Source organism: Zalophus californianus, chromosome 17 (assembly GCF_009762305.2).
Source record: "Zalophus californianus isolate mZalCal1 chromosome 17, mZalCal1.pri.v2, whole genome shotgun sequence".
NCBI classification, from domain to species: Eukaryota; Metazoa; Chordata; class Mammalia; order Carnivora; family Otariidae; genus Zalophus; species Zalophus californianus.
In genome coordinates this window covers 27102327-27112060 of record NC_045611.1, presented here as the reverse complement: position 1 = coordinate 27112060, position 9734 = coordinate 27102327, and the positions used below count along the sequence as shown (strand labels likewise).

General features: G+C 56.2%; 1 protein-coding gene across 1 annotated transcript; it reads left to right on the top strand.

The window, feature by feature from the left end:
- The first annotated feature begins 5637 nt into the window (after positions 1 to 5637).
- Positions 5638 to 8501, top strand: CCL17 (C-C motif chemokine ligand 17). The gene is made up of 3 exons (XM_027619096.1): positions 5638 to 6035; positions 7414 to 7531; positions 8153 to 8501. The coding sequence occupies exons 1-3, from the start codon at positions 5966 to 5968 to the stop codon at positions 8262 to 8264; spliced, it is 300 nt and encodes a 99-aa protein (XP_027474897.1). The 5' UTR covers positions 5638 to 5965; the 3' UTR covers positions 8265 to 8501.
- The last annotated feature ends 1233 nt before the right edge of the window (positions 8502 to 9734 follow it).

Sequence of the window (9734 nt, the reverse complement as noted above, 5' to 3'; positions counted from 1 at the left end):
AAACAAACCCTAGGATAGAAACCCACACACGCTTCCACCACTTGTTAGCCCTGCGGACCTTTAGGCCAGTTCCTTAACCGCTGTGGCTGGTCCCCAATTTCCTCCTCATCTGTAGAACGTAGGCAATAATAGTTCTTACCTCCTCGGGTTATGGTGAGAACAAAGTAAACTAATAGATGTAATTGCTGAGAGCCTTGCCCAGCCTGGAGTGAGAGCTCAGAAATGTTACCGAAAAGAAGAACCCGCAGAGGGCTCAGGGAAGAAACCTATCCCGAATCCCGGTGCGGAGGAATGTCAGGAAGGGAAATGGTTCCTAGCGATGACAAGGAGATTCATCAAACCAGCTGGAGACCAGGAAGTTTACACGTATCGTCTCAGTTAATTTTCCCAGCAATATCGTGAGGGAGCATCTATCAACATGTCCAATTTTCAGGTGAGGAGAGTGAAGCTCATAGACTTGTTCTTGGTCACACAGTCAGGAACAGGTGGAAGAGGGACTGGGCCCCAGGGCTGTAGAGAATGCTTCCAGATCATCTGTGGGTAACCACTCCCCCATGCTGCCCGTTGTGAGGGGATGGGAAGTTCAGAGGGTGGCCATGGGTGGCTGAGAAGCCCAGACAAAGTGGCTTCCCCAGAGTGTCAGGGCCATAGTGCTAAGAATTAAATCCCATGTGAACAGAGAGGAAATGTTAGTGGGAGGTGTAGACCACACATCGGAGAAGTTTGGTCATGAATAAAAGGACAAATAGGAGGACAGCATGTTGGGGAGTCAAGGAGGGTTTTCCAGAAGCAGAGACCCTAGATCATGTCATCAGCAGAGGGGAGGAGACCATGGAAAGGGAGAACACAAAGAGCCAGGAGGTGGGAGTGTAACTGAGGGAAGGGGGCCTTCCTGGGATGAAGAAGGAATGAGAGCAAAGCCATGGTCAAAGAAATTTAGGTTTGACAGGAGGCAGGAAATGGCCACAAGCCACAAGGAAGTTGGAGACTAGATGGGAAAAGAGTCAATGAGTGCCTTGGTTGGGTTCTTCTGCCTCATTTATGACAGGAGAATTCAAGTGTGTCTCATGAACTGATGGGACACACTGGACCAAAAATAATTTGTTCTGGAGTGAAAGAGACCCTGGGATAGAATGTAAGCTATGCCCAAGCTGTAGTTCAGGAATTTGTAGTTCAGAAATTCAGAAATCCATCAACCTATTCATTCATCCATCCTTCTACCCATCCACCTGTCCATCCATCCATCATCCCTCCATCCATCTACCCATCCTTCATCCATCATCCATTCATTCATTCACCCATCCATCCAACCATCCACCTCTTACCTAGTCAATAAACATATTTTATTGAGCACCTACTGGGTGCTAAGTCCTAGAGCTACAAGTAGGAACACAGGAGAGATCCTGTTTTCAAGGAGTTCACAGCCTTCCATGTAAGACCCGGCAAACAAACCAGTGATCACAGTGTAATGTGATGAGAGCATGAGAGGGAGGCCAGTGACCTGTGAGGACACAGAGGAAGGTGGGGGCTGAAGGAAGGAAGCGAGGGTTTAAGCTGTGATCTGAGGAGGGTAGGAGTGGAAGGAAGTGCGGTGTGGGGGAGCAAGAGAGAGAGTTCCAGATAGGGGGAAGAGCTATACAAAGAGCCTGGCATTTTCAAGGAACTGAAAGAAGGTCCATGTGGCTAGAATAAAGTAATGGGGTAGATGGTGGGGCTGGAGGCAGAACTTGAGGCTGGAGTTGTCAATGAGAATCTGGACTTCATCCTGAGGGCAATGGGCAGGTATGGAAGGATTTTTGAGAGGGGAGAGCCTTGCTCAGATTTGTGTTCTGGAAAGATCTCCGGGCTTCAGAGAGGAGGGTGGATTGGAGTGGCAAGCCCGGGAGCTGGGAGATGAGCGCGGGGCTGGAGTCCAGCAGGGAGTTGGAGATGGGGGGGCCATGTGGATGGTGACAAGGGGATTGGTTAAGGACACATCCAGGTGGCCTGCTGAACAGGTCTTGCCCATTGACCATGGGGGGGGTCAAGGAGACGGACGACCTGTCAGGGAAGGTTGACTCATCAGTGAATACATCAGGCCCTTGGGACAGGGGAGTGGGAGGTATTTTGGGATTGGGGAATGGGGATCACATTTGGGATCTTCACATATCAGCCACCATGGGAAGGACAAAATGAATCTAGCTTCAGCTGTCAGAGGACAGAGCTCCATGGACAAAATGCTAGATCCTTACTGGGAGGCTCCAGGCAAGTCATTCTTCCTCCTGGAGCCTCAGCTGTCATGGGCTGCCACCTCAGTGACAATTGTCATGTGCAATTGGAAGATGACAGAGAGCTTCCATCCTAGCAACCTGGCCCCTGCTCAGTGGTTTGGGGCTAAGTTCTTGGGGGTTTCGACAACAGCATCCCTGGTTCTGCCCCAGCCCACAGCAGAGCCAGAGGTGGGGCAGAAGAATTCCCTCCCTCCCTTTCAGCGTGAGCTACCCAGAATCCGGCTGGTTGCAGCCCCTCCGAGCTAAGGTGGGGGAACTTTGATCCTCTCTAGTCCATCAGGGACTCCTTGTGGCCATGGTCTCGGGCCCTGGGGCAGCACGGGTGGCAGGTGCAAAGGCATTTTGCAGAGTCAGCTTGAGTCAGAGGTGTTGAGACAGGCAGTCACTCTGGCCTCTCCCTTCCACTCAGGTCCAATTCCCCTTTAACTCTGTTGTCCTACTCGGCCTGCATCTAGCCTGCTTTCCCCACCTGTGACCTTGCCCTTCCTCCGGCGCCCTCTCCCCAGCCAGCCTCCATAGAACTCTGCCTCACCACTGCCTCCTCCAGGGAGCATTCCTGATTCCCCTGCCCGACCTCCGAGCCCTAGAGTCTGCCCAGCACCGTAAAGGTCTCTTGAGGCCCTTAGCATAGTCCCAGACCCCAGGACATCCCATCTGGAAGGTCCCCGGGAACCCATTTCATAGCTGGGAGAGCCGAGGAGGAATAAGCCAGTTAACCCCTGGCAAGGAAACCACCTCAAAAATGTCCCTGGTCTGTGTTGTCTCCAAAGTGAGGTACTCTCTGCGGCTCCTCCCCAGGCTCTGGGTCCAGCTCACCTCTTTGTCCTTGTCCTTTGTTCATGGTCAAGAGTGGGCTGTGTGCAGGCGCTGGGATACACGCGGTGGCGGACGTGCCCCTGTCGTCACAGCGTTTACGGTCTGCACGTCACATCGGGACCATGCCCGCACCCCCCCACCCCAGAACTCTGGGCTGCTTCTCTCACTTATCTCTGCACATTCCCTCCTTTGCGCCGTGCTAAGCGCTTCCCTCCTGTGAAATGCCCACCCCTCCTTCTTCTGGTGTGAATCCTCCCAGCCACAAGGCCCAGTTCGCTGACCACTGCCTCCAGGAAGCCCTCCAAGGTCTCTCAGCAAGAAGCAACCTCTCCCTGCTCTGGGCCCACAGCCTTTTCTGTCACGTGCACATTCCTATGTTGGGCCGGGCCTTGTTCCCCTCCCTCCACAGCCCCGGGCAGAGTACCTGACACACAGCAGGTGCCCACTGACATGTTTGCTGCTCTGTGCCCTCCCTTGCCAGGCATCCTGCACCAGGCCAGAGTTAGTCCAGAACCTTCTGCTCCTGCTGTCACAACCAATTCCCTAGAAGGGATAGGGGAATTTGGGTCCTTCTGGAGAGAAGTTCTGAGTTGGTGGCAGAAGAAGGGGGGGGGGGACTCAAGCCCCAGTCAGGGAGTTTCCCCAGCGGTGGGGGCTGGGCAGCCTCGTTGGTAATAAAGTTATTAATCATCGTTCTCACAGCCCCGCCTTGTCCAACACAGGAGAGCAATCCATGGCCCCTGTGGCAGGTGGAGAAGCCACTGGGCAGAGAGCCTGAAGGACGGAGAGGGTCAGGAGATACTCCACCCACAAGGGGCAGCATCGGCAGAGAAATCCTCTGCCCCTCCTGGGACCCAGGCCCTCCCCAACCACCTCGGGGTGTTTGCATCTCCTCTGAGCCCAGGTCTTCCCCAGGCCAGAGTGGTCTTCTCCCAGGCAGGCTCACGAGGGCACCAGCACCCCTTCCCCAGTCCAGGCTGGCCTCCTCTGACTCCTCAGGATGGGGCCTGCTCGGTGCTTCTCTGTTTGGGGTGGAGGTTGTCCCCACTTTGTGCAGGAAGCTGGGTGCCCAAGATGAGCACAGGCAGGAAGACCCTACTCCCCTCCCATCCCCTCTGCTGCACATGCACATTGCAGCCTGTCCCAGAGACAGGAAGAATGGCCCAGCCAAACAGGCTGGGGGCAAAAAACCCCCCTGGCTGTGGCTTGAGGAGGGGGGGACATAACCCTAAGAGAAGCAAGGAAATGCTGGTGTGAGAGCCGCTGAGAGGACCAAGCTATGTCCGATCTGCCGTTTTGGTGGGGCCCCCGGGGCAGTCCAAACATCCCTCTACTAGTGATGACGTGAGGCCCAGAGAGGGTCTGTGCGTTGCCCAAAGGCACACAGCAAGACGGTGACAGATGATCCTGCCCAGGGGACGCCCTGCCGTGGACAGGGCACTCCCCTGGCCAGGACGAGAAGGGGACCCAGCCTGCCAAGGTGGCCCTGGGGTGGGGGGGAGGAGGAGGAGCCCTGCGAGGTGACAGTCTGAGCACCACCCCTCCCCCCATCGGGGTGGCTTTCCACAGACAGCACCTGCTGTGGTCACCATCCCTGCTGATGAAGTTGTAACAATGGTCCCAGGTTGACAGAGCCGGCTGTGGCGAGAGGAACACGTGCATCCCATGGCGCAGGCCCGGGTGTCATCTGAGCGGCTCCTGGCCACTCGGGGACAGAGCAGAGCTGGGCCCGGGTCCCACCTGTCAGAACCAGGGTCCGGGGTCACCCTGCTGAGATGCTGCCACCTGGAAGCGAGCATGGGAAGGGCCCAGGGCCCAGATGACTTTGGTTGTGGGTGCTTCTCCAAGCTGGGCCCTGAACCACAGGAGACCAGAGCCTGACAGGTTTTAATCACCATTTAGTCCAAATGGGCCACAGCATCCCTGCATCGGGCCCTTCTCCCTCCCGGGGAAGGGACTCCTAACACCCGGCCCAGGGAAGCCCGGAGCAGACCATTGGCCATTTTCTCTGGTGGCCAGGGGAGGGGCCCGATGCAGGGATGCTGTGGCCCATGGTGCATGGAAAGTCTGCTCACGGCTCACGTTGGACCCTGACCACATGTCCACTGCAGACTGGGCCCTCGCAGATTGCTGCCACCCGGGGTGAGGGGCCCCATGTTGGGTAGCTGGGCTTCCCGATCTATAGAGGGGCTGATTTGGACTAAATGGTGATTAAAACCTGTCAGGCTCTGGTCTCCTGTGGTTCAGGGCCCAGCTTGGGGAAGCACCCACAACCAAAGTCATCTGGGCCCTGAGCCTTTCTCAGAATGAGTGGAGCTGGGGTACGCCCTGAAAGACGCCCTGTGCCCATGCAGCCTGCTGAGCCCCCACCCCCACCCAGGAGGCCCGCCTGGAGCCCGGGAGCTCCTCCAGGCCCAGGCTAGGCAGCCCCTCGTGGCTCCGCTCTTGCTGTCCCCTTCACCCTCCACACACACAGGACACAATGCTTGAAGGAGGCTCACTAGCCTCAGGGCAGAGGCCAACCCGGTTTAGGGTAGAGGCTTTTCAGTTCTGCTTAATAGAGGAACCAAGAAACGTCCCTGTGAAAGGAGAAGTATGTCACTGTCGTGGCCCCCGGACACACATACCCAACCTCTGTCCCCAACGGAGTGTCCATTCTCTGGAAAGCCACAAACATTCCAAGATTCGACTTGTGCTGAATCATCTCAAAATCTTCAGACTCCACTGGTGTAGTGAAGAATGTCTGGGGGAGGTGACAGGAGGTGGGGCAAGATCCCCAAAGAGGTTAAATAGGTCACCTCCATACTTGGCTGCCATCCTCACCTCCCCCCGAGCAGAAGGACCTACACTCACAGGTCCTCTCCTGGGCTCCTGGCACCATGACTCCCCTGAAGATGCTGCTCCTGGTCATGCTCCTCCTGGGGGCTTCTCTTCAGGTCACCCACGCAGGTGAGAGCCGAGGAGAGGTGGCCTGGGTCAGGAGGGGCAGGGGCACCAAGATCATGGCTGCAGTGCCCACTGTTTATGCATTAGTGACAGCCCAGCTATTCCTCCAGGGACGGGGAGGCTGGCAGCAGTAGGATTTTGAGGGAGGCGTTCAAAGGAAAAGGGTGAGGCATAGGGAGGATGCCACCCCAGAGCTTGTGGATCGGCTCAGTGAGGAGCAAAGTGCTGGCCCGTCTCTCTCTGCGGTGACTGAGAGCCAATGACCTGGGTTGGGTTTTGACAGCGGACCATGACCTATACTCGGAAGCATTGGTTAGCGGCTGTTTTATTCCCGGGTCTTTCTCGACACTGAGGGCATCAGCAGGAAGGCAGGAGCGCCGGTTCCCGGAGCACGTGAAGGGAGAGCTGTCTATCCGCAGGCGGAAGAGAAAGGCCGAAATAAGACAGCCAAGGTGGGAACACGGCTGTAGCGCCCCACTTGGCCACAGCGCCACAGCCGTCACCCGTGGCTCTCACTTCTGTAAAACGCAGGTCAGGGTAGCTCTGTGAGTTAGTCCAACCCAATTATACCCCCGAGATGGCCGGAGGACAGTTGGGGGCTTCTTAGAAAACACTCGAGCGTAGCATTAATTAAAGCCACGCATCACCGGTTTGCCGATTTGCAAATGTTGGAAACTTTTTCTTGTGCAAAGAGAAGGAAGCTGAGGCCCAGGAAAGTGTTTTTGCACCTTGGGCTTCCGTGTAATCATCTGTAAAATGGGGTAGTGGTAGTACCTGTCTCTGGGTGCACCGTGAGGGCTGAATGATCTCCTGCAGGCAGAGGCTCAGCCCAGAGCCTGGCCCAGAGGAAATTCTTGGGTGGTTCCGGGCTGGTATTTGAGTGTGTGCACACACAGATGCACACACATGCAGACACACATAGCCACACATAGACACACACCAATATATACACACAGACTCCTCCAAACACACACAGAGATGTGTGCACACACATACAAACACTCAGGGTCCCCCAGAGCACACAGGAGACCTCACACACACAAGTGTGTCCACACACAGATGCACACACAGACACACACAGACACAAACAGGCAAAGACACACAGAGAGACCTGTGCACACAAACCCTCCCAAACACCCGCACATATATGCACAGAGAGACCTACAAGCCCACAGGGATCCCCAAAGGGCAGACTCCTCAGGTACACAAATGTGCACATACGGACACACACAGACGCTCACAAGACACTCCCCTCTGAGAGACTCCCAAACACACACACGGACCCACTGTGATCACACACACACACACACACACACACACACACACACACACACACAAAGACGCTCACAGACACACCCGCTCCTGCCTCCTTTCTCCATAGTGCGAGGGACCAATGTGGGCCGGGAGTGCTGCCTCGAGTACTTCAAAGGAGCCATTCCTCTCAAAAGGCTGAAAATGTGGTACAAGACCTCAAGGGAGTGTCCCAAGAAAGCCATCGTGTAAGTGTGCCCGGCCCCCTCACCTTTCCCCCTAGCCGTGCTCCTAGGAGCTGAGTCTGGGAGAAGGTGGCCCCTAGAGCTCCCAGAAGGGCCACTGGGGAGAGGAGAGAGTGGGGACTTCGTGGCCCCCTTCCCACCCCGACCCTGCTCCTCACAGCAGCTCCTGCACCCCACTCTGTGAGTCCCAAAAGGCCCCAGGCCATGAGGTACAACCTCTTCACCGATTTATGGGGAAACTGAGGCCCCGAGAGACAGGGCAGCCTCATGTCACACCGGCACTCAGAGTGACCGCTGTGGTCACTTCCCACAGCTTGGACCTGAGCTGGGCGCCTCCTGGGCACCCCTAGTTCCTAGGCTTTCGATGGAAGTGAGCGAGCTGAAGTGGGGGGGGCAGAACGTCCTACAGTCCTGGCTCCCTGGGAAGGACTGGCAGGGACCTTGGGAGTCAAGACCACTGCCGGCAAGCCTGATGTCCCAGATCTGTCACCGAGGTGCTGTGTGACTCCAGGTGCTCCTCTTGGGGCCTCAGGGTCCTGGTCAGTGCAGAGCAAGGCTGATCCCAGGGCTCCGGAAGGCCTTCTTGCCCTGACACCTGCTGACGGGTTCCTCTCTCTCTTGTAGGCTTGTAACTGTCCACAACAAGTCCATCTGTTCAGACCCCAAGGACAGGAAGGTGAAGAAGGCAGTCAGATATTTAAAAAGCATGCGGGACCCTGGGCTCCAAGAATCCTGATTTCTGCCTGGACCATTTGGAGACCTCCAGCCTCAGTGTTCACTACCCCAACCCCGAGCTGCCTGAGTCCAGGGGAGGTCCTACAAGGACAAAGGGGACCCTGCCCCCTTTTCTGGACTGGAACCATAGCAGAAAGAGCCCAGATTAAAGTCTCTCCTTCGTGGATACCTGGGTGGCTCAGTCGGTTAGGCGTCTGCCTTCGGCTCAGGTCATGATCCCGGGGTCCTGGGATCGAGCCCCACATCGGGCTCCCTGCTCAGTGGGGAGTCTGCTTCTCCCTCTGCCACTGCCTCTGCCTCTTCCCTCTGCTCGTGCTCTCTCAAATAAATAAATAAATAAATAAAATCTTAAAAAAAAAAAAAGAAAAGAAAAAGTCTCTCTCTTCATACCTTAGTCTGGGTCAGTGTGTTCTGGCCACCCAGTCTGTCACACTGGAAGAACATCTGGTCTTGCCCTGTCCAGGCCAGAAAGGGAAACTTGAGGCTGAGAGGGGGACATGGCCACTGCAGAGTCACACATGAGGGGTGAGAGACAGTCCTGGTGAGAGAGGCCCAGGCCGGGGAGCTGGCGGTGTCCGAGGGATGAGCGCAGTCTCCAGGAGGCCTTCCCCAAGAAGCTGCCCCTCGGGTTCTCTCTCTTGCTCTGATTCCTCCTGCTCTTAGAGACCAGAGGGCAGCCCGCTGTGATGGGGTTGTTCTCCCAGATGACCGCTGTGCGGGTCTGTCAGTCCTGGCTCCTCCGTTAGAGGGGAGCTCCATGAACCACCCTGAGCGCCCCACAGCCTAAGTGCTAAGAAGGATGGGGGATGGGGAGGTGATGAACTCCCTACCCCCAGACGGCTCTGAGCCAGCCCAAGTCAGGGCCCGAGCCATAGTGTGCTAGGTGTGGGAGAAACAGGGTTTTGGGGTTTTAGTTCTGTCCCACTCTCCTGACCAGCCAAGGCCTCATGGCTTCTCTCTCTGGGATGCACTCTGGGGGCAGGGCCAGAGCGTCCTTCTCTTCCTAGGATTCTGTGATCCGCACTGAGGGCTGCCAATTTTGCGTTATTTTCAGCTGTTTTGCCTCCTGTTGCCCCCTTGTGGTCAGTCGTCTTATTGCAGGCCAGATGACGGACCCAAGCCCACTTTCTAGTAGGAGCAGGAGTAACACAGGACAAACAACAATCATAATGAGGCTGATGATGGTGAACTGGCTTCTTTGTGAACCCAGGGTCTCCTCGACCATAGGTGGGCTCTTCCCCGGCCCTGATCCCGAGGAGAATCCCTCCAACAACTACTGCCTTGGAGCCGGAATCCTGGGGGCAGCTCTGTCTGAGGTCTTCTGGATCCACGGGGAGGGGCCGGGTGGGGAGTGGAGGAAAAAACAATCTCCAAATAGAGGGAGGCAAGAAGGAGCTCCTGTGACAGCAAGGGAGAACAGGGCTGGGGTCCAGATCCCTCACTTTTGCAGTCTGGAGCTTAAAGACACTCG